The 23,962-nt window shown below is 44.4% G+C and overlaps 1 protein-coding gene across 3 annotated transcripts in view; it reads left to right on the top strand.

Moving 5' to 3' along the window:
• The window catches only part of METTL13 (methyltransferase 13, eEF1A N-terminus and K55), a 20,484-nt gene extending 5,327 nt beyond the window's left edge, over positions 1-15,157 (top strand). The window contains exons 2-8 of one of the 3 annotated variants that reach the window (XM_017866900.1): positions 854-1,613; positions 3,017-3,216; positions 5,189-5,384; positions 7,925-8,089; positions 9,445-9,663; positions 11,843-11,974; positions 13,925-15,155. In XM_017866900.1, coding sequence (XP_017722389.1) covers positions 959-1,613; positions 3,017-3,216; positions 5,189-5,384; positions 7,925-8,089; positions 9,445-9,663; positions 11,843-11,974; positions 13,925-14,199 — 1,842 coding nt within the window. In that variant the 5' untranslated portion in view covers positions 854-958 and the 3' untranslated portion in view covers positions 14,200-15,155. Of the gene's footprint in view, positions 1-853; positions 1,614-3,016; positions 3,217-5,188; positions 5,385-7,924; positions 8,090-9,444; positions 9,664-11,842; positions 11,975-13,924 lie in introns of all 3 variants that reach the window. The other 2 variants (XM_017866899.1, XM_017866901.1) reach the window with 2 other exon arrangements.
• Positions 15,158-23,962: the final 8,805 nt, after the last annotated feature.

Raw genomic sequence — 23,962 nt, forward strand, 5'->3', positions numbered from 1 at the left:
AAAAAAAAAAAAAAAAAAAAAAGAAAACTAACATTTGTGGGTAAGCTTTATATGCCAGGCCTTTATTGGGGGCCGTGTATATGCATGTGCAGTCTTTGAATTCTCATCATAAACTCAGGTGAGTGGCCCTGCATGCATTTTACAGATGAGGAAACTGAGGCCCTGAGAGCCACTTTTTTTTTTTTTTTTTGCCAGGATCATGCCCAACTGGTCACGTGGGGATTTAAACTCAGGCCTTTCTGGCTCCAAAGCATATGCATATCTCTTTGTACCATGCTTTTCCGGAGATGGCAATATCAGAATTTCTAAGTTTGAACGGGAGATTGCTCCCTGGAGAGGGAGACAACAATCTGAATTTTAAGTTTGGCTTCAGAAAATAGCTGAATATCATGAGATGGAATCTGTGATGGAAGTAAGATTCGAATCCTCACAAAGTGTACTTTATTGTCTAATGTAGCCAAAGGCATGAGTAGATTGAGGAAATAGGGTTATTCCTGGCCTAAGATTTAAACTGTAACTCTATATTTGGATTCTCTGACTTCCTATTAATTCCGGAGTAATAAGTGCATGTTTTAGAGAAAAGAACAATTATGATTAATTTGTTTCTGCAACACAAAGCCCATTCTTATATAACTTGTATTGTAGGTGAATGTGGTTTTCACTAGCGAGTATATATGTGGTGTTTCAAGATAGAGCCTAGAATCAACTCTACAATGTTGCTCTTTCCCTGGTAGTAGCATCTCCACCTTCTGCAAATGTGCCTCAGCCGAGGTGAGACTTGATTCCTTGAAGTACCTGAAGCACAGTCCTTTGCTTTGATTACCTCCCTCTTGTCTGCGAATTTTTTCTCCAGGTGCTGGTGATTGGGTGTGGCAACTCAGAACTGAGTGAGCAACTGTATGATGTGGGCTATCGGGATATAGTGAACATCGACATCAGTGAGGTTGTCATCAAGCAAATGAAGGAATGCAATGCCACCCGACGGCCCCAGATGAGCTTCTTGAAGATGGACATGACGCAGATGGAGTTTCCTGATGCCTCGTTCCACGTGGTGTTGGACAAGGGCACCCTGGATGCTGTCCTGACAGATGAGGAAGAGAAGACTCTGCAACAGGTGGACAGGATGCTGGCTGAGGTTGGCCGTGTCCTGCAGGTGGGCGGTCGCTATCTCTGCATCTCCCTGGCTCAGGCTCACATCCTGAAGAAAGCAGTGGGCCACTTCTCCCGGGAGGGGTGGATGGTGAGGGTGCACCAAGTGGCCAACAGCCAGGACCAGGTGTTGGAAGCAGAGCCTCAGTTCTCCTTGCCTGTCTTTGCCTTCATCATGACCAAGTTCAGGCCAGTCCCTGGCTCTGCCCTTCAGATCTTTGAGCTGTGTGCTCAGGAACAGGGCAAGCCTGTGCGGCTGGAGAGTGCCGAGCGGCTGGCCGAGGCGGTGCGGGAGCGGCAGCAGTATGCCTGGCTGTGCAGCCAGCTGCGCCGCAAGGCCAAGCTGGGGAGTGTGTCTCTGGACTTGTGCGATGGGGACACGGGGGAGCCACGCTACACCCTCCACGTGGTGGACAGCCCCACTGTGAAACCATCGCGGGACAATCATTTTGCGATTTTCATCAGTGAGTTGGGATTGCTCCCTCTCTTCCCTGGAGGGGCTGGCTTACAAGGGCTGGGACTTGGGCTTGGGCTTGGGCTGGGGCTGAGGCTGGGCTGGGGCTTTGGTGGGATTCTTGACTCTGTTTATCTTGCAGGGGTTTGTACTTCCAGAGGATTAGACTACCCAAGGCATGATGAAAGGAGAGTAATAGCTCTCTAGCAACCTACTGCGAGTTGAGACTTATTCCTTCTCATTTGCCATTGCAAAGGCTTGATGAAGTGTGAGAATGGGGTTGGTAGGGGAGAGAGAGAATAGAGATACATTTAGGAGGTCACATATGACGTAGAGATGCTAGTTACTTTGTAGCATGGAGTAATGGAAGTAATGCTGGACTAGCAAGTCTAAGACATAGGTTCTAGTCCCAGCTGTAGCCTGTGAGCTGCAGGACCTGGGGAAGTTGCTGTGCTTGTCTGCAAAATTTAGAGAGGCAGCATAGGATAGCAGCTAAAAAAGTGAGTTCTGGAACCAGACTGTTTAGGTTTCAGTTTTGGCTCAGTCATTTCCTGATGGTATGACATTAGAAAGGTTACTTTTCTTTCTCTGTCTTGGTTTTCTCACCTATAAAGTGGGAGTGTAACTCTGGTATAGTTGTGAGAATTATAAAAGGTCTTAGAAATGGTACCTGGCCTTGGAAGTGCTGTATAAATATTAACCATTATTATTGAAAGCAGTAAGTGATACCAGATTTACCTTAAAAAGAATAAAAAAGATAGTAAGAGGAAATGCTTTCAAAAGTAGAACATTCTAGACAAATGCAAAGTGTTTATGGTGTTGGTGTTATGGTAATTTGTTTCCTGGTGACTGAACCAGTTTTTCAAGTATTCTATAATTCTATCTGTCCATGTGTGGAAACAAATAGTGCAGTGAATACACGTGTGGGTAGAGTCTGGGGCCAGACTGCCTGGGTTTGAGTCCCAGCTTCACCATTTACTTATTGTGTGAAGTTGGGCAAATAGTGTAACTTCTGTTTCTCAATTTCCTCATTTGTAAAAATAGGGATAATACTACTACCTGCAGCTTGGGCTGTTGGAGGATTCCATTAATATATATTTGTCAACAGCTTGGAGTCATGCCTGGCATGACTTATTTGTGTTGGCATTATTGCTGTTTTTCTTGTGGTAGGTGCCTGCCTCCTTTCCCTACAGACATGCCCACACTTCTTCTTCACCCTTGGTCCTGCATCTTGTCTGATGGGCTGCTTTGCCCTAGGTGTTGTGAACTATAGAGTCGTTAACTCCTCAGTGGGTCACAGTTGGGGAAGATGCTGGTCTTGGACAGGGACTGGCTCCCTTCCATTTGGGCCATATTGGTTGTGGGCTTAAACACTCTTTCCAGGACTCCCTGTAACCAAGTTCTTTTTTCTAGTCCCCCAGGGCCGGGAGACTGAGTGGCTCTTTGGCATGGATGAGGGCCGGAAACAGCTGGCGGCCAGTGCTGGCTTCAGGAGGCTGATTACAGTGGCCCTTCACCGAGGTCAGCAGTATGAAAGCATGGACCACATCCAAGCCGAGCTGTCGGCTAGAGTCATGGAGCTGGCCCCAGCTGGGATGCCCGCCCAGCAGCAGGTAACACAGCTCTCATACAGCTTTCATGGGTCTCTTGAGGTCATGTTAGCAGCCAGGGAGGCAGAGGGAGCCTTGGCAGGAGCAAGGCTAGAGTCTGTGACTCTCATCTAATCCTGGATGGGTATCAGCAGCTAAGGGTTACATGGCAGGGAAACACTGTCCTTTGCCCCAGGCAATGAGAGGAAAGCGAGTACAGTAGGATCTGTGTCTGGGGGAGCCTCTCAGACTCGATAGACATGGCAGGATGGAAATGCTCTACATAGTGCGGGCTCCAGTTCTTCTTAATTTGAGTTGCTCTGACTGTGGGTTTCTTCTGCCACACTTTTTGAACTGGATTTTCTTGGTCATTTTGCTTCTTAGAACTATCATTAGCTGAGGATATAAATAGGAAAGGGCCAAAACAGCTCAGCACAGTTACCCAGCTATTCACGTTGCTGGTCAGGTGTTTTACTGGGAAGGTTTTTGCCTAAATGGTGATATGGTGTTATCAGTTAACACCAACTGTGCCATCCTGGTCACTATGGGTAATGAACAAGTGATTTTACTGCAAGAACTTCATGTTGAGGAGTTGATCCTTTTTTTTTCTTTTTTGAGATAGGGTCTTGCTCTGTTGCCCAGGCTCGACTGGAGTTCAGTGGTGTGATCACGGCTCACTGCAGCCTCAGCCTCAACCTCCTGGGTTCAGACCATCCTCCCATCTCAGCCTCTGGTAGTAACTGGGACTATAGGTGCAAACCACCATACCTGGCTAGTTTTTTTACATTTTTTTTAGAGATAGGGTCTCCCTGTGTTGCCTAAGCTTTGATCCTTCTTGATAGGTGGGAAAGCAAAGGTATCTAGAGGCTTGGTGCAAATAGTAACAGATCTGAAAAAAAGAACCTAGGCTTCTGGGCTCCTGGCCTGTGGTTCTGTCCACTAGGCTGACTTGTGTTTGTAGAAGAATATGTGTTTGATTCTTCCTGGCCAACTTGGGGTTGGTGACCCCTATTTCAGGGAAGCCCAGATCCTCTGGGGAGCTTCATTTGTGACCTCTCACCAGTGCCTGAGTCTGCAGGGTCAGGAGATACTGGTGATTATTAAAGAGTCTTATAGTTTTTTTTTTTTTTTTTTTTTTTTTTTGAGACGAGTCTTGCTCTGGCCGCCAGGCTGGGGGGAAGTGCAGGTGGCCGGCTCTTCAGGCTCACTGCAAGCTCCGCCTCCTGGTTTATGCCATTTCTCCTGCCCTCTTCCTCCCGAGTACTGGGGGACTACAGGCGGGCCGCCACCTCGCCCGGCCTAGTTTTTGGTATTTTTTAGGGTTAGAGACGGGGTTTCACATGGGTTAAGCCAGGATGGGTCTCGGATCTCCTGACCTCATGATTCCGCCAGGGTCTCGGGCCTCCCAAAGTCGCTGCGATTATAGCCACCGCGCCTGGCTATAGGTCTTTAAAAAAAGAAATAGATATAAAGATAGGGGAAGGAGTGGGGAAGTTTAGGGGGGAAGTATATTTTCTCCTAAGGTTTAGAAAATGGGGAAAATAGATGAGAATAATTAGGGGAAAGGAAAATTTCTCTAGATTTGGAGTGGTTGTTTCCCCCATGGATTTTGTTATCTTTATTCTTGTGTAGATTCCTTCTCATAATCACAGCCTGTTCCTGAGGGTTCCCTCTAGCTTTTGTTATCCTGGACTATTGAGAGTTCTTTTAGGGTTTACTGATGAGAAACCCCTAAAAGAACTTGGGGAGAATCAATTGCATCTCACTAGTTGTTTGGAAGATATTTAGGTGTTCAGTTGATTTTCAAAAGATGAATTAAACCTCTCAGATCGGTTCAAAGGCTCCAGAGACGTGCTTTCATAGAATGGCAAATCTTTGGAGTAGTTGTTTAGAACCATGGTATAGGGATATATACACACAAAGGGGAAGGGGTTATAATTTCTCTTATTTCTTAAATGAACTACTGTTGTGACCACATCTCTGGTTGTACCTTCAGGTGCCCTTTCTGTCTGTGGGTGGGGACATTGGGGTCCGGACCGTTCAGCACCAAGACTGCAGTGCCTTGAGCGGTAACTATGTCATCGAGGACGTGCAAGGGGATGACAAGCGATACTTCCGGCGACTGATTTTCCTTAGCAACAGGAATGTGGTGCAGTCAGAAGCCAGGTTGCTGAAGGATGTGTCTTACAAAGGTGAGGTGTCATAGGCGCGGTGGTAGGACCCAGGTGGCCGTGGCATGGACTACATTTCCTGGGAGCTTGGCCGAGATGTAGAATGGACCTGGGTGTCTGTGAATTCTTAACCATCTGGACTCTTAGGGTGTGAGCAGCGATAAGCAGAGTACATTCTGTTCTTGAGCAGAGTCTGGCTCTGAAGTGATAAGGGGCGTGGGTAGTGAAACCAAATACATGTGATAATCGCCGTAATATCTTCAGTTTAAAGGCATCTGTTTTGCAGGTGCTCCATGTACATCTGTGTATTGTTTCAGTAGGCCTCTGTGAGGTGAGCCAGAACCATGGAAGTTGCAGGTGAGCCCTGCCCTCCATCGTGTGACTCGCCTGTTTCAGAGGGTTTTGGAGTTGGCGGGTGACTTAGAGGCCATCTAGTATAGCAGTGTTCAGTAGAACCATCTGTGATGAAGGAGATGTTTAGTACCTGAGTTTCTAATGTGGTCGTGACTAACCTTATGTAGTGCTGAGCGTTTGGAATGTGGCTAGTGTAACTGAGGAACTGAATTTTTATTTTCTTTAATTCTAATTAATTTACATTTACATTTCAACAGACACAGGGGGCTAGTGGCTAGTATTGGACAGTGTAGATCTAAACCGTCTCTTCTATGATCCCTTTAAGTGGTCTCCCAGCTGTCACTCAGAAACTCCCCCTGATGGGGAATCAATAGTTTGTTTTTACCTGTGTTTCTCACAGGCTGTGTTAGTTTGTGTTTTAAAGGTGATACTTGCTCATTGAAATCACTTCAGAAGTCAAATGTAAAGAGTGAAAAGTGAACGCCCCTCACCTCTCCATCTCCAGTGCATTTTCCCTGTCTGAGGCACAGAGATTCAGGGATGGAAGCTGAAATGGCTCTCCTGATTCTCAGTTGTTCCCTTTGCCGGACTTGCCTGCCCTCATAGCAAGGCCATCTGGGAGGAGGGTGGAGACAGAGAATTCAGACGCTTGAGGTCGTGGACTTGCTCTGAACTAGGATCAAGTTACCCAGCAAAATGGTTTTTTTCTTTAGGGGTTTTCCCTGGCCAAGAGCACCCAAGATTGTTGGGTTTCTGCCCTATTGTTTGGTCACTCTGGCTACAGGTTGGTCCAGTTTCATCTCACTAAAATCTCAGTAAAATTGCTTAAAAGGACATTTTGCCCCTTTCAGTTTGGGTTTCAGGTTTTTTCACCGTTGTCATGTTCCTTGACTTCTTGGTAGCACTTTGTTCTCATGGAAAGAATGTTCCCTCTCATGGGAGTATTGGTGAGCAAGAAGGAGAGCATATTAAAAAGTGATTTAATATCTCTGAAAAGCACCCCGACCCCACTCATCAATACCTTTTGCTGCTGGGGAATGCAGCTGATCCCTATGAAGACACAGCCATCTGTTTAGTATGATACCCTGGAGCAGTGAAGGGAGTGGGGAGAGGGAAAGTGGAGTGGCTTTTTCGGATTTATTTCTTTTTGAATACTTGTGATTTTCTTCTTCAGCAGAGGTTGGTAGTGCTACCTGTGTGGCATAGCAGAAAGGTGATAGGTGATGGAGACAGGCAGTCCGAGGTTCAACTCCTGTCTCTACCATCTGCTGATTCCCTATTTGCTTAACACTTCAGTGGCTCAATGTGTTCATGTGCCAAGAATTGTAATGATAAGGTTGTTAGAAGAGCGAAAAGAATAAGAGTTACGGTATAGTAATTGGCACATAGGAGGTGATTAGTAACTTTACCTTTCTTTAAGAGACTTTATGAGTAATCTTTTCTCCTGTTAGTGGCCTTATATTTCTCAGAGGGGAGGTACCAGGGCTCCTCAGTTGAGTTTTCCCAGGTTTTTGAGTGTGCATTTGCCATTTCCTTTTCCAGCTTCCTTGCATCCATTGTATATGTTAAATGTTTAACAACTGTCTCTTTGTGGGGCAGGGTGGGGGGGGCACATCCTGATTTATAGTGTTTATCAGTTCTCTAGTATAAATACCACAACTGTGTTTGTTTGTTTTACGTTGCTTATAAAGGAATACCCGAGACTGGGTAGTTTATAAAGAAAAAAAGTTTATTTTGGCTTTTGGTTGTGCAGACTGTACAAGAAGCATGGTACCAACATCTGCTTCTGGTGAGGCTTCAGGAAGCTTACAATTATCACAGAAGGTGAAGGGAGAGCAGGCACATCACATAGCAAGAGAGGGAGCAAGAGAGCTGCCAGGCTTTTTTCAACAACAGCTCTAGAGTGAGAACTCACTCCATACCATGGGGAAGGCACCCAGCCATTCATGAGGGATCTGCCCTTATGACCAGCATGGTGGCTCCGACATTGGGGATCATATTTCAACATGAGATTTGTAGGGGACAAACGTCCAAATGATTTCACTATGGCCAATTTCAGGCTATCAACATGATGTCAACCAGTTTGCAAAATTTTAACGATTAGGTCTTTTGAGTCTATTCAGGCCATCTGGAGTACACTGCTGCTGGTAACCCTTGCTTCCTGAGGACTAGTGTACTAAGCATAGAACTTCATATCTCTTGTTTAGCCCAGAAGAAGCGGAAAAAGGACAGGAAGAAGCAGCGGCCTGCTGATGTGGAGGACCTCCCTGCAGCCCCGGGGCAGTCCATTGATAAGAGTTACCTGTGTTGTGAACACCACAAAGCCATGATCGCTGGCCTTGCCCTGCTGAGAAACCCAGAGCTACTCCTAGGTGAGAGAGATGTCACTGCCTTCCACAGAAGGGAGCATAAAGATTACAGACCTAAACAATTGGTGTCATCTGCATTGTAGTTGAAGAACAGCGATTATAAGCTGACAATGTATCTTTCTTCATCTCAACCATGTTAAAAGTTAACGAGCATTCTAATTAACTGTTGCCTCAAACTCAACCTGTTATATTGAAATTGTATTGAAATATGTTAGGGTCTAAATGGCATTTTTTCTGTTCATTTCTTTTTAAAATTAAGGTATATCGTGTATTCAGTGAGATATGTAAAAATACACAGAGTTTAATTGTTCAGCTTTTCTATAATGCATTATTTGAACATAAGATGCAATTGTATCTTGAAGTTCTACTTTCTAAAATGATTCATATTATAGTTAATGCAGTCATAGCCTTATTACTAATAGCAGGTTTGGATCTGACTGCATTAGTAAAAATGTTCATGTTTCTGTCTGTGATTATAACCGTCTTCACCTGAAGTCCCTCAATGTGCCTTCTTGGAACACCCTGTATTTTTGTCCTATCGTAGTGTTGATATATGTCACTAGAATCTCAGTTCTTAGATTTAATTCTCAGGGTCTGTCTCCTTTGGGTGACTTGTTTTTTTTGTTGTCTTCCTTTGATCCCCCTGTGGTGGCTGTGCTCTGTGCTTAGGAGCAGGAGTTGGGCCTTTGTTTTCCTGTGATGTGTGGAACTTGAATGGCTTACCCTTACTTGGTGAGGGTGTCTGAGAAAACAGTGTGGCCTTTTGAATCAGGGGCAAGGGGCATTGCACTTCTGTTGCCTTTTAATCATGAGCAAGATTGCTTGGCCACTCTTCCTCGCTTTCCTAGAGAGGGTCTAATAACTCTTATAGTGAGGAATCTTCTTTTTTCTGAGGCAGGGATTCACTCTTGTCCAGGCTGGAGTGCAGTGGTATGATCACAGCGCACTGCAGCCTTGACCTCCTCAGGCTCCCCCCTCAGCTTACCATGTAGCTGGTACCACCGGTGTGTGTCACCATGCCCAGCTGATTTTTCTACTTTCTATAGACAGGATTTCTCCATGTTGCCTAGGCTGGTCTCGAACTCCTGAGCTCAAGTAATCTGCCCACCTTGACCTCCCAAAGTGCTGGGATTACAGGTGTGAGCCACTGCCCCAGCCACTTTGAGATCTTTAAGAGACAATAATAATAACACACTAGTTCACCTTCTGGATCTAGTCATCATGAATCCAGGATTGAGTTATCAGATGTCAAATTGACTCTTAGATTTCTGGAATGAAATCTTCCCTGAGGAAGGCAGAATTTTCCAGAATTTTCCAGTGAACAGATGGCAATGTGATGCTCTATTCTTTTCTTACAGAGATCCCACTGGCATTGTTGGTGGTAGGCCTGGGCGGAGGCAGCCTCCCCCTCTTTGTCCACGATCATTTCCCAAAGTCCTGCATCGATGCTGTGGAGATCGACCCCTCCATGTTGGAAGTGGCCACCCAGTGGTTTGGCTTCTCCCAGAGTGACCGAATGAAGGTCCACATTGCAGACGGCCTGGACTATATCGCCAGCCTGGCAGGAGGAGGAGAAGGTACTGCTCTTGGAGCATTTGAAGAGGCGTTGAAGGATGATTGGTCTGACATTGTCAGGCCCATAAGGGCCTCTACAGTTTATCTCTAAGAGAGTGGCATGAGTTCATTCCAGTCTTCAGCCTGTTCATTTGTTGATATACTTACTCACTAGAGTACCAGCTATATGCTTAGCACTGTGTCAGGTATGAATGTATAGCAATAAGTAAAACAGGCCATTCCTGCCCTTATGGTGCTAACAGACCAGTGGGCTTTTTTCTGACCTGTAACCTTGTCATTTCCTCACCATCTTAAGAAACCTGAAGTCTAACTGGGCAAAGAAACAGAGAAGAAAAGGTGGAATGTGTGTTGGGAGGTGTTTCTTGTAAATATTTCAACTGGAGGTAAAGCCAGAAATAGAGCAAAACAGTATTCATGTAAGATCAGTGGTTTACAACCTCAGGGTCCGACATTTGGTAATGTATGGAGATAATTTTTGGTTGTCACAGATCAGGGGGTGAGGGATGTTGCTACTGACATCTAACTGGTAGAGATCTAGGATGCTAGTAAACATTTTACAATGTGCAGGACAGGCACTGATGATAGAATTATCTGGCCCAGAATTTCCATGGTGCTGAGGTGGAGAAACCTTGATGCAGATGCTACTCTATGGGAATTCCGATAGGCCTTCTGCAACTAGAATTAAGGTTCCATTTGTTCTAGTAATTTGCATCCCAGATTTAGGACAAAAACCATAAGCATAATAATTTTCTGCAAAATGCTAGGGACAGTAACTCTGCTTATTATACAAATAAGCTGCTGGTGACTTTAGTACTTTCTGGAGCTTAAGTCCTTCGGGGAGAAGGCAGTTAGGTTGCTTCAGTTCTGCTGGGGAGTTCAGGACACCCTTCCTGGTCTGCTTATTCCATAACAGATACTCTGGTCTCATTGGATTAGAATATTTTCCAGTAAGAGTGTGGCAAACTAGGATGCCTGGGATGAGTATTGAACAGATGCTATCTTAATTTTAATTGCAAGCTGAATTCAATTATAACAGTTTCACAGGTTCCCTCTCTGAGGCTAGGGTTAGTTTAGGTGCCCAAGCTCAGATAGCTAATACGGTGAAGTATTTACAACAGTGCCATGCACATGGTAAGTACTTAATCCACGATGTTACTGCTGTTGTTATCTATAGATAAATTTTCAATGGCTCTGCCTGTCTTCTGTAACACTAAAATGTTTCAGATTACTGGAGGGCTCAAGGCTGCAAATGCAGGCTATTGTTTTCCTCGGACTTTGATGAGCCAACATGTTCTCTTTGTAAGAAACCAAAATCAGATCTGTGCTATGAACAATCATAAGCATGCAGCAGTCCTAATTAAATACTTATTAATTATTGAATAATTACTACCACAGTCTCGAAATTTTCTAAAAACATGTCAGTGGCATTGCAGACCTACCCCTTATAAAAACAATTTAACATTATAGTAAGGAGCAGATCCAATTCTTCATCAGTTCTTTCTCACCCATTTAGCAAAATCATTTCTTTCTTGAGTCAGCTCTTGTTTATGGAACTATAAAGATAACACTAACTGAAATTTCAGAACATTTTCTCCTATGAAGTAAAATACGCTGTTTTCAGAGTTAAAAGTTACCATTTACTGGGTCAGCCTTTAAAGGCTTAGTCAGCTGCTTTGTCTAGATCAGTGGTCCTCAACTCTGACTATATTTAGAATTACCTGGAAAGCTCAAGAAAAATACCAGAGGCTTGCCATCTCTCCTCCCATCTGCCCCCTACCACTCCAGGGTGTTTTATTCTGTTGGTCAGGAGTGTAGTCCGCATTAGAAGCTTCCCAAGGTAATTGTAATGTTCTGCCACAGTCAAAAGCCACTGGAGTTGATAGCCTCTTAACCAAGAAATATTCATGCTAAAGTGGACCCCATTAATGTTTTTGCCTTTGGAAGGTGCTTTTAAATGTGGAAGAACGTTCCATCTTTACTGTGGTACACTCTGAACCCTGATGACAAGGACTGCCCTGGGCCATGGATGTCAGTGCCCTTATAGGCAAACCACATCCTCCATGTCATCCTTCTGACTTAGTCACCATGCCCACCACTGGTAAAGAGGAGGTATAGTGTAGGAATGTAAATGGTATTATTTTATCCAGCAAAGACAAGGACTTGTTTCCTTCTTTTTCCCAGCACGGCCTTGCTACGATGTCATAATGTTTGATGTTGACAGTAAGGACCCAACAATGGGAATGAGTTGTCCGCCCCCAGCATTTGTGGAGCAATCTTTTCTGCAGAACGTTAAAAGCATCTTGACTCCTGAAGGTATGGAGAACAAAAGGTTGGAGAGGGAGGAGGGAAGGGACCATTAAAAAAAATTTTATCTTTTTAATGAAAAATGCACAGAAGTACGAGCTCGATCAGCTTTTCCAAATTGAATACACCCATTTACTAGCACCAGACACAGAAAATTTCCAGGTTGCCAGAAGTCTATCTCTTATCCCCTTTCAGTAACTTGTCCTCACAAGAGTAATCACTATCTTAACATCTGTCTGCCCAGCTTAATTTTGCCTGTTCTTGTTCTTTATATAAATGGAATCATATGGAATGTTGGAATGTTCTTTTGTTTTTTTTTTTTTTGAGACAGGGTTTCACTTTGTTTCCCAGGCTGGAGTGCAGTGGCATGATCATGGCTCACTGTAGCCTCAAACTCCTGGTCTCAAGGAATCCTCCCACCTCAGTCATCTGAGTAGCTGGAACTACAGGTGGATGCCACCAGGCCTGGCTAATTTTTTTATTTTTATTTTTTGTAGAGACAGGATCTCACTATGTTGCCGAGGCTGATCTCAAACTCCTAGCCTCAAGCGATCCTCCTTCCTTGGCCTCCCAAAGTGCTGGGATTACAGGCATGAGCCACTGCACTTGGCTGAATGTATTCTTTCAGTGCCCATTTTCTTTCACTCAACATGATGTTTGTGAGACTCATTCACAGTGTTGTGTTTACATGGCTTATTTTTATTGCTGTGTTGTATCATGTGACTTAACGCAATTCATTTATCCATTCTGCTGTTGGTATTTGGTTTGTTTCCTGTGTGGGTCTATTATAAGTAGTGCTACCATTAGCATGTTAGTATATGCCTTTTGATGAATTATGTTTTCACATCTCTTGGGTATATACACAGGGTTGTAATTGCTGGATCATAGGTTATGGGTATGTTTGGCTTTTGTAGATGCTACCACACAGTTTTACAAAGTGGTTGTAGCAGTTCACACTCCCACTAGCATGGTGATGCTAGTTACTACATGATGCTTCCTACACGTGCTGTACTAGGCAGTGTGTTATGTAATCTTCATAGCAGTCCATTGTTTGAATGAGGAAACTCAGGTTGAAGATTTGCCAAGGTGACACAAGGTAATAGTTGGGGCTCCAACCCAGTGCCTTGTCACCTCAAAACTGGAGCCTTTAATCCCTATGTTAACAGCCCTCTAGGTGTTTTTGATTTGGTGTAAGGCACTGTGGTAACTGACTTGATTTGGAATCTTAATTGTCAGAAGTCACGGTGACGTTGGCCCTCTCACTGGTTAATAAATACTCTATGGTATGTATGTCAAGAATGTAATATCCCTGTGGAGTTGGTAAATTTTACTTTGTAGGGAATCACTTTCTATGAATTGATTGAGACAAAGTCTCATTCTGTCACCCAGGCTGGATTTTGGCTCACTGCAACCTCTGTCTCCCTGGTTCAAGAGATTCTCCTGCCTCAGCCCCCCTAGCAGCTCCTGCCTCAGCCTCCCTAGCAGCTGGGATTACAAGGGTCCACCACCATGCCCAGCTAATTTTTATATTTTTAGTAGAGCCGAGGTTTCACCATTTTGGCCAGGCTGGTCTCAAACTCATGACTGAGTGATCTGCCTGCCTCAGCCTCCCAAAGTGATATGATCATAGACATGAGCCACTGTGCCTGGCTGGGAATCACTTCTTTCTCAAAGCAATTCTTTGGGAAACTGAGGCGTGGAGAATGGTAAGATAATGTATGAGTAGCACAGAAGAGCAAGAAATAAAGCTGAAGTTTGTTCATGGCTCACATGCTCCCCATGCTTTTCTCCATCTGCCTTTCTATGCTGTGTATCCTCTGCAAACTCACCACCATCATAAGTGCGTTTTAGTTCACCAGTCTCCCTGGGACAGAAATTGGTATTTTCCTCAAAGCCGATCCTTATCTTTGATATGTCTCATGATGTGAGGTCATTCTGACTTTTCTTCCTACCCTATAGGTGTTTTTATTCTCAACCTCGTGTGCCGAGACTTGGGGCTAAAGGACTCAGTGCTGGCTGGGCTCAAGGCAGTGTTCCCCCTTCTATATGTCCGGCGAATTGAGGGTGAAGTGAATGAGATCCTGTTCTGTCAGCTGCACCCTGAGCAAAAACTTACCACACCAGAGCTCCTAGAAACAGCCCAGGCTTTGGAGCAGACCCTGAGGAAGCCTGGGAGGGGTTGGGATGACACGTATGTCTTGTCAGATATGCTCAAGACGGTGAAGATTGTATGATTGCTTAGGCCAAGCAGCCCTCCTGCCTAGACTGACCTTGGACTCCCAACCTGCCAGAGATTGAAGAAATACAACGCACAGTACTTTTAAGCTTCATATTTTCTTGGTTTCACACTCAGCTACATGTGACCTCCAGCTTGGTGAGGTTGCCTGAAGATTAGGGAAAATAAAAATGTCCTTCCCATCTTGTCCTCTTTAGTACCACTTGGGTTGGTTCATCTTTGCTTCCCACACCATGTCCTTGTGTAGAATTCCCTGCTGAAGCCCCTAGCACACACTGCATGCCTTAACAAGTATGTGCAAGCCTATCAGGATTCAAGACAGCCAAATTTTATTGCATCTCTACTTATACTGGTTTGCTTTTGATTTATTCCTCTATTAGTTCTGTAGGAGTGATCTCAAGTGAGATAGCAGAGCAAGATGCCAAAAGACTATAAACAGAGTAAGGTTTCTATAGATGTGAGACAGATCTGAGAGAGCATTTACTCTGTCTCCCTGTGGATGAAACTGCTGCTGAAATGGTTCCAATTTTTAGGAATCTGCTAACCCACTTCATTATTTGACAGCTTTCCTTGATGACCCAAACCTCGTAGCCTAAGCCATTTGTGTTTTGCTCAGTGGAGGGAATGTATGGACCCGGCCCCATGGCTTTGCATGTCAGAGACCTGGCAGACTAAAGTCTCTGGTGTTTGTTTACTCACATTCGTTGAGTGACAGCTATGTGCCAGACTCGGCGTAGAGTGGTGGCAGAAGTGAAAATGTTTAAGAATGACCAAAAACATTACTAATGAAAGTTAATGTGTTCCAGGCATTCTTCTAAGTGGTTTACATGCACTGTCTCATTTAATCTGAGATAAAGGATAGTGAAGCCCAAACTATATCTAAACCCAAATCTCACTTGGCTGGAAACATCAATCTTAACCATTTGTTGAGAACCATTAAACCAATGATTCCAAGACTGGCTTGAATTTTGTCTTTCCTAATTATACCAAGGTTGATTTAATGAGCAGTGCCGTGGAAAATAGGCATTGTCACCATTCACCACCTGGCTCATCTTTCCACAGGCCCTTTAAAAATGGACCCCGACCTTTCAGGTGAAGCATACAGATGCTCTTCAGCCTACGATGGTGTGATACCCTGATAAATCTATCATAAATAGAAAATGCATTTAATACCCTGATAACCCGTTGTAAACTTGAAAAGTTATAAGTCAGAGACTATCTGTATTTCAGTGAGGTTGTCATCCTTAGAAAATAGTGTCAGTCCATTAAGGAGAGGAGGGAGTGCAGAGAAGCATTTTTAGATCTTATCCATTAGAAATACTTGGTGCTCTTTCTTTAGGCCGGAGTCTTCCCCTGGAACCCCGTAATGGGAAGATTATCCCTCATGTCAGGTCTGTGTACCCCAGAGGACCTTACTTGGCAAGTCCTTTCTTTTTTCTTCTTTTTTTTTTGAGACAGGGTCTCTCTGTCACCCAGGCTGGAGTGCATTGGCGCCATCACGGCTCACTGCAGCCTTGACCTTTTGGGCTCAGATGATCCTCCCAACTCTCAGCCTCCCAGGTAGCTGGGACTACAGCATGTACCACCACACCTGGCTCATCTTTTTGTAGAGACACAGTTTCGGCATGTTGCCCAGGCTGGTCTCTGACTCCTGGGTTGAAGCCATCCACCTGCCTTGGCCTCCCGAAGTGTTGAGATGACAGGCGTGAGCCACTGCGCCTGGCCACTCTATTTTTTTTTTTTTTTTTTAATCTCTGAGTTCGTGCAGTATCAGGATGGGTTATAGAGGCCCAGGGTCTGAGTCAGAGGAGCTTGTCTGCCTGTCCTTGGTCAGATCACCCTCATGCTGTGCAGAGTTTGGAGCAGCACATTTGGGTGGCACGGCCAAGCTCTGGGCATTATCAGAATGATAAGGTCTCAGTTACATCTTAGGGGGAATGGTCCACAGAGTTAGGCACGGATTTACATGTCGCTTCCCACATTCGGAGGTGGAAAGAGGCACTCATGGGTGATGATTATCAAGACTTAAGTGTAAAAGAAGAAGGAAATTGGTTATGTGCTGAAGGCTTGAGAAAGACCAAGGGACAGGAGTCAGTTTTCGGCTTAATTTCCTACAAAGGAAATTTGTACCAATGGAGACCAGCATGTTCACCAGAACACTTGGTGGCTGCAGCCTGCTTACTCAAACCCTAGTCTGACTCCCCTGTGGAGCTTGCTGGATTGTGAGGAAAGTTGTGTGTGTACAGACAGCCATTGGCCTGAATCCCATCTTTTCCACTGGAGAGCTTTTTGCTTTTGCACTAATGACAGGCAAATGGTTCCTTATGGGAATTTTGCCTAACTTTAGGGGTGAGAACTCTAGAGGAGAGGGGAGGGTTGGAAGCTTCAATGCCTACCAGACCAAGCAAGTAACAAATATGTGGAGCGAGTGAACCAGGTGTAAAACAAAAAGGCTAGGATGAGACCTGTGGCAAACCAGAGAATAAATGTCTCCTAAAGGCAGTGGCTGTCCCAGCTGAGTTGTCTTGCAGGAGCACTGTCTTAGCATAGCTAGGTCTTTAAGAGAAGCCAGAAATCTCGTGTGTGTGTGTGTGTGTGTGTGTGTGTGTGTGTGTGTTGACATTAAAATGTTGGCCAATCAGTATACCTCTTCAAGCTATAATCTATTTTGCATAGAGACAGATTATAGGGGAGACAGCCTACAAAATGCCTGAGAATCTGGCATGCACCCAGGTTCTGAGTACAAAACAAGGAGCAAGCTGATAGCAATGAGTTACAAAAGTCTGGAAAAGTCTTATCTATGACCTCAATTTTTTTCTTTAATGGCTACAGCTGAGTGGAGATGGTCCCATCATCCTTGGGAGAGTGTACAATTTAGCTTCCCAGGACTATCAGAGAACTGAATGAGAATAAATCACATGACAGTTTGCGCCTCTGCGCCCCCATCCTAAACAAGTTCTGTGACAATGTAAAATTGGTAAGGCTGCCTGTTGCCCTTCTCTGCCTTTTTGCCCTTGTTCCCCACCAATTTTTCAGTGGTGTGCCTCCAGTCTTCTGTCGTGGCTGCCTGCTAACTGGGCCTCTTCTCTAAGTCTGTCTTCTTATGGGTTGGGTAGACCAGTAGTTATTCTTTGTTTTTTTTTTTTTTGAGACAGGGTCTCACTCTGTTGCCCAGACTGGAGTGAAGTGGCATGATTTTGGCTTACTGCCACCTCTGCCTCCCAGGCTCAAGCAGCCCTCTCGCCTCAGCCTCCTGAGTAGCTGGGACTACAGGCGCACACCACCATGCCCAGCTCATTTTTGTATTTTTGGTGGAGACAGGGTTTCACCATGTTGTCCAGGCTGGTCTCGAACTCCTGGGGTCAAGCAATCCGCCTGCCTTGGCCTCCCAAAGTGCTAGGATTACAGATGTGAGCCACGGTGCCTGGCACAACCAGCAGTTATTCTCAGCTGCACATTGGAGTCATCCGATATGGTAAGCAAAATAATGTTCTCCCAAAGATGTCCATGTCCTAATCCTTGCAAACCTAGGAATGTTACATTACATGACACGACAAAGGGAAATTAATGTAGCAGATGGACTGGTGTTGCTAATGAGTTGTCTTCAAAATAGGGAGATTATTTTGAGTAATCAAATACAGATACTTGGTGGACTCCACATAATCTCAAGAGTCTTAAAATGTGGAAGAGGGAGGCAGAAGAGTCAGTGTCAGAGTGAAGCAATGTGAGGAAGACTCACCAGTCATTGCTAGCTTTGAAGACCACAGGCCACTAGCTAAGCAACGTGGGCAGCCTCCAGAAGCTGCAGAAGGTAAGAAAACTAGCGCTTCCCTAGAGCTTTCAGCAGGGAGTGCAACTCTACCAATACTTGAGTGTAGCTCAGTGAGACCCATTTTGGGTTTCTGATACGGAACTATAAGATAATGAATTTGTGTTGTTTTAAGCCCCTACATTTATAGTAACTTTACAGCACACCTAGAAATGGAATTTACCTGGGAAGCTTTAAAAAATGCCTAGGCCTGGCCCCCACCCCCACAGACTCTGATTTAATTGGCCTGGTGTGCAGCCTGTGCATCAGAATTTTAAAAAAGTTTTCCAGGTGATGGATGCTGTTTTGCAGCCAAAATTGAGGACCCCTGGGGTAGAGGTTCTGTGGATGGATATGTTACAAGGTAAGGATGAAGGAATTGCTAGTCTCATTAATGACTGCTGGCTTAGCTCTGAAATGCAAACATCAGCAGTCACTTGGTAATTGGAACATACTCCCCTCCCACCTTCACACTAGCCCACACCTTTTAGCTGTTTGCCCTTTGAGTGGATGGCAGTAGTGTGAGGAGTCAACTTGTTGCATTGGGCGATTTCCTCCGTGGGGCACAGCACCCTCACTCCCTGCTGTAATTGGGCCCTGAGTGTACCTCCTAAGGACAGCTTAATAAAGCTCAAAGTCTAGCAAACCGTAAGTCATGCAGTTTCCCTCTTGTGGCTTGTCTTGCCATTTGGTTCCTGCAGTTTTGTTAACAGCTAAATGGTCGATCTTAAAAAAAAAATCAAGTTGGATTTTTCTTTTTTTTATACCCAATTGGCATTTTTTTGGAGAAGTTGTTCTGTGCCAGACACTGTGCTTGTGCTAATAAAAAGAAAGACAGCTTCTGCTCACCAACTAGCTGGGGAGAACAAATTACACAGCATGTGGATGAGTTCAGCAACCACCTGTGCATAAAGTGTAAGGGCAGCATACAAGATGGTCAGATGTTTGGTAAGAGTCTTCTTAGATCCTTTCGCTGGGCAGACAAAAAAATTCAGCCTCAATAAAAACTGCCCTCTTAAAGTGACAGAAGGCTGGACTCATGGTTTTGTTTTTCCATCCCGGGTCTCACTTGGTTCCTGTGCTTCCCACTAGATGGCACTCGAAATCACATTTAAGTGCTTGGGTGCTGTAAAAAATTCTTGGGAACATGGCACTTCCAGGGGCTCTTTCACTTGAGCCATATTTCCTGTGTCTTTCTCTGGTCAGTAAAGACAGACTTCTACTTTACCTATTGTTCTCTTGCTTCACCTGGTAGCCTTTGCCCGCTGCTCTTCCACTGTCACCTGTTTTCCTTGCCATGCACATGGAGACAGCACCATTTTCTCCAACAGTGGAAGCCTGTATAAGGCAGAGATCCTTTTACCCCTACATCCCTGATTTTAGAAGTAATGGCAGGAAATACAGCAATGGAATAATGCTAGTAAGACGTGAAGCTAGCGGCATATAAGAAGAAAATGTAACAACATACATCTGGGCCTGAGCTGGCATGTCTTCAAGTTTTCTGCCAAGATGGAAGTCATTTTTATCATAGTAGTAAATTGGTAGATAAATGCTGATAGAAGTAAAATTTGATTGAAATAATGGATTTTTTTTTGGAAACCTACCTGTAGTGGGTTGAATAGTGGCTCTAAAAAGAAATATCCAAGCGTTAAACCCCAGAACCTATAAATGTGAGCTTATTTGGAAAAAGGGCCTTTGCAGATGTAATTAAGAATCTCAAGCTGAGATTATGTTGGATTGGCGTGGACCTTAAATCCAATGATAAGGACTTAGAATGGAAGGGGAGACGAGACAAGGGAGACACGGGAGAAGGACAGATGAAAACAGAGGTAGACTGGGGAGACATCCCCACAAGCCAAAGAATGACAAGGATTGCTAGCAGCTACCAGAAGCTAGGAAAGAGGCAAGGAATGATTCTGCCTCGGAGCCTCCAGAGGGACCCACCTGCTGACACTTTGCAGACTTCTGGCCTTTACAGTTGTGAGAGAATAAATGTCAATTGGCTTAAGCCATCAAGTTTGTGGTAATTTGTTTCAGCAGCCTTGGGGAATGAATATATAGACTAAAAGGGCTTTGTGCCACCCCACAGAACCATTAATGCTAGTCTCATTAATGACTGCTGGTTTAGCTCTGAATGCAACATCAGCAGCCACTTGGTAATTGGAATATATTCCACTCCCACCTTCACACTAGCCCACACCTTAGCTCCTTGCCCTTTGAGTGAATGGCAGTGGTGTGAGGAGTTTGGCCTCCCAAAGTGCATGGGCTCTGGGCCACATGCTACCCCAGATGTCTTTAGCCTTCACCAGACATTTTAAATAAAATTGATAGATTAGAAAATCATTTTATACAAAATCTTTAAAATTTCTGGATTCTTTTGAGAATTTAGAAGTTCCTGTGATGACAGGCCCATGTTCATGCTTGGCTGGAACTGGCAAGCATGTGTGCCTTGTGGATGGGTGGTGTTTGCCATGGTCCTCACTGCTTTCTGTGTCTTTCCTGCATTTATGTTACTTGCCTGGTCCTGCAGGCATTTTAGTTTGTAGCTCCTACAAATGTGGCAGGATAGGTAGGCTGGGAGACACAATCCCTTCTTTAGAATATGGGGAAAGGAGTCCCTGGTTTTGTAGTCAGTAGTTCTGGGTGTTTTTTTGTTATATAGCAGCACAGCTTAGAAGGTGGTTTCAAAATCTGGTTGCACAACAAAACCATCTGGGGTCCATTTCCTATGTACTGATTCTGGACCATATCCCAGACCTACTATGTCAGAATCTTAGAGGGGTGTGTGTGTGGGTTGGGGTGGGGGTGGGGGGTTGATGGAGTAGGACGGTGGTAGAGCCAAGGAATCTGCATTTATAAAACTCTTCAAGCAATTCTGATAATAAACAGGCCTAGAAATAGCTACCACAGGATATTATTTTTCAGCACTGGAAAGGGAGGCAGTCTGGGTTTTCTATTTCACTGGAGATCTCTGAGGCATGTTGTTTTAAAAAAAAGTCAAGATGGCAGAAATGGAGCAGAAAAAGCAGCGAAGCAGAAGAAGCAGACCTGCAAGGTCACCTCCTGTGGCCTGCACCCTGACCCGCTGCTGGACTTGTCATGCGAGCAGCGAATGAAGCTGCACTGTGGCCTATGGCAGAAGCAGCACTCGCTGCTAAAGGGCCTGTGCAAGGTCAAGAAGTGGGCACCGCCTATGCAGAAGCCAGGGGTGGTGAACGCGCACCTGCAGGACATGATCATCCTGCCGAGATGGGAGACAAGATGGTGGATAGCATGGTGGGCGTCTACAATGGCAAAGCCTTCAACCAAGTGGAGGGCAAGCCCGAGAGGATTGGCCATCACGTCGATCACCTACAAGCTTGTGAAGCACTGCCCGGCCAGGCATCAGAACCACCCACTCTTCCCAGTTCACCACCCTCAAGGAGTCTGCTCAGCCAATAAAGGCACACACATTTCTTAAATAAAAAAATAAATAAATAACAAAATGTCTTTTCTCACGGAAATTTGAATGATTGCAATATTTTGTGGAGCTAAGGGTTTGAATTAGTCAGATTCGTTCTATTTATGAAACCAAGAAACTTGGTTTCTAGCTACAAACCAAGAGTGGCAAAACAAGATTGTTCTTTAATGAAGGCATAAAACAAACACCTAATCAATATAGTGATATCTTTTATTTATCTAGGCAAGATGGTACAATACTCTGCAGGACCCCTTCAGCACATCAACAAGTCCTACAGCCTGTCCCTACAGCCCCTGTCTTCATCTGGGCTTATTCTCATAAAAGCTGGAAATAGTTATTTCAGAGTTGTAGATTAAATCTCAGCTGAACCAGTACTATGCCTACAAGATGGTACTGTACTCTGCAGGGCCTCTTCAGCAGGTCAACAAGTCCTATAGCCCACCCGGGTTCTGTTGAGATTTAATCTATAACGCTGAAAAAAGCTGGAGATAATGATTTCCAGCTTTTATTCTTGAAAATAAGGCTTGGATCTCTACCAGTCTTCTGAGGATGCTAATAGACTGCCCAGGAAGGAAGAAGGAAATTGTGAGGGTATTTAAAGAAAGTTGTTAGGGGAAATGAAGTTGCTGTTATTTTGGTCAAGGAAGGTTACAATACTACAAAGCACTGCATACAGATTCAACTCCTAAGGACTTTATTAAATGATTCTTTTATTCAATAAACATTTATTGGAGTGCCTACTATGTATCAGGCACAGGGTTGGAAGCTTTACTCTTTTCCTTCACTCCTTCTCTCTTTGATCCCTTGTTAAGCTCTAGCCACACGCCAAACAGTATGCTGGGGCAATGGGGGTACAAACATCAAGAACCTTGCGTTTTCATAAGCCATCAAATTGGGTTAGGTTGCCAAGGTGATGGCTCTGAGGGGTGAGAGTGGAGAGGAGGAAAGCTAGGCTGGCCTCACTCACTTTGCCTGGCTCTTTGGGGGCGTTGTTGATACAGAGAGCTGCCAGCCTTAGTAAAACCGAAAGCAAAGATGACCAAACAGTTCAGCCTTTGAAAAATAGTTACTATACTTTTCTAGTGAGAAAGAGTTCCCCTAGTCAGGAATTATGATCCTATTAGTTCCTAGTTGTAAAACATAGTTGTTAAAAGAAAGAGAACTAACATTTATTAAGGACTTAACTATGTTAGAGGTACCATAGAAACATCAGGAAATTTTAAAAGCAACTTTATTGAAGTGTGATTGACATATAACAAACTGCACATGTTTAAATCATACCACTTAATAAGTTTTCACATTTGTATATCCCCATGAAATCATCACCACAATCATGATAATGATTAGCCAGGCTTGGTGGCACGTGCCTGTAGTCCCAGCTGCTTGGGAAGCTGAGGTAGGAGGATTGTTTGAGCCACTGGAGTTTAGGCTGCAGTGAGCCCTGATCGTGCCACTGCACTCCAGCCTGGGTGACAGAGAGACTCTGCCTCTAAAATATATGTATGATTAATATATATGATATGTATATACATGTCCGTCACTCCACAAAGTTACTTTATGCTCCTTGTAATTCCTTCATCCCACTTTTCCCACTCCAAGTCTTGTCCTTAGACAACCAGTGGTCTGCTTCCTATCACTACAAATTCATTTACATTTTCTAGAATTTTACATTAATGAAATCATATAGTATATATTCTTTTTTGCTTGATGACTTCCTCTTTCCTTCCTTCCTTTTTTCTTTCTTTTCTTTCCTTCCTTTCTCTTTCTTTCTTTTCCTTCCTTCCTTCCTTCCTTCCTTCCTTCCTTCCTTCCTTCCTTCCTTCCTTCCTTCCTTTTTCTTTCTTTCTTTCTCTTTCTTCCTCTTTCTTTTTGTCTTTTTCTTTCTCTTGCTCTTTCCCTCCCTCCCACCCTCTCTCTCTCTCTCTCTCTCTCTCTTTCTTTCTTTCTTTCTTTCTTTCTTTCTTTCTTTCTTTCTTTCTTTCATAAAGGCAGAGATTGGTAGGTCTCTCTGGACTTTCAGCTGTGTCTTTACAACTCATGGAGTCTATAAGGCTGTATGTCAGTTTCCACTCTCTGGGCCATAACCTGGAAACCCTCTCAAGGGAGTAACTTGTCTCAATCATAGGGTTCATCTCATTTGTTTCCCTTCTCTCAGGGATTATTGTTTTTTATTGCCCAATGTCCAGTGTCTTGAAAATCATTGTTTCAGGCCGGGCACAGTGGCTCATGCCTGTAATCCCAGCAATTTGGGAGGCTGAGGCAGGCAGATCACTTGGGGTCAGGAGTTTGAGACCAGCCTGTTCAACATGATGAAACACCATCTTTACTAAAAATACAAAAATTAGCCGGGTGTGGTGGCATGTGTCTGTAATCCCAGCTACTTGGGAGGCTGAGGCAGAGAATCACTTGAACCTGGGAGGAAGAGGTTGCAGTGAGCAGTGATGGCACCACTGCACTCCAGCCTGGGCAACAGAAGGAGTCTCTGTCTCAGAA

Source organism: Rhinopithecus bieti, unplaced genomic scaffold (assembly GCF_001698545.2).
Source record: "Rhinopithecus bieti isolate Rb0 unplaced genomic scaffold, ASM169854v2 scaffold_1853, whole genome shotgun sequence".
In the NCBI taxonomy this organism is placed as follows: Eukaryota; Metazoa; Chordata; class Mammalia; order Primates; family Cercopithecidae; genus Rhinopithecus; species Rhinopithecus bieti.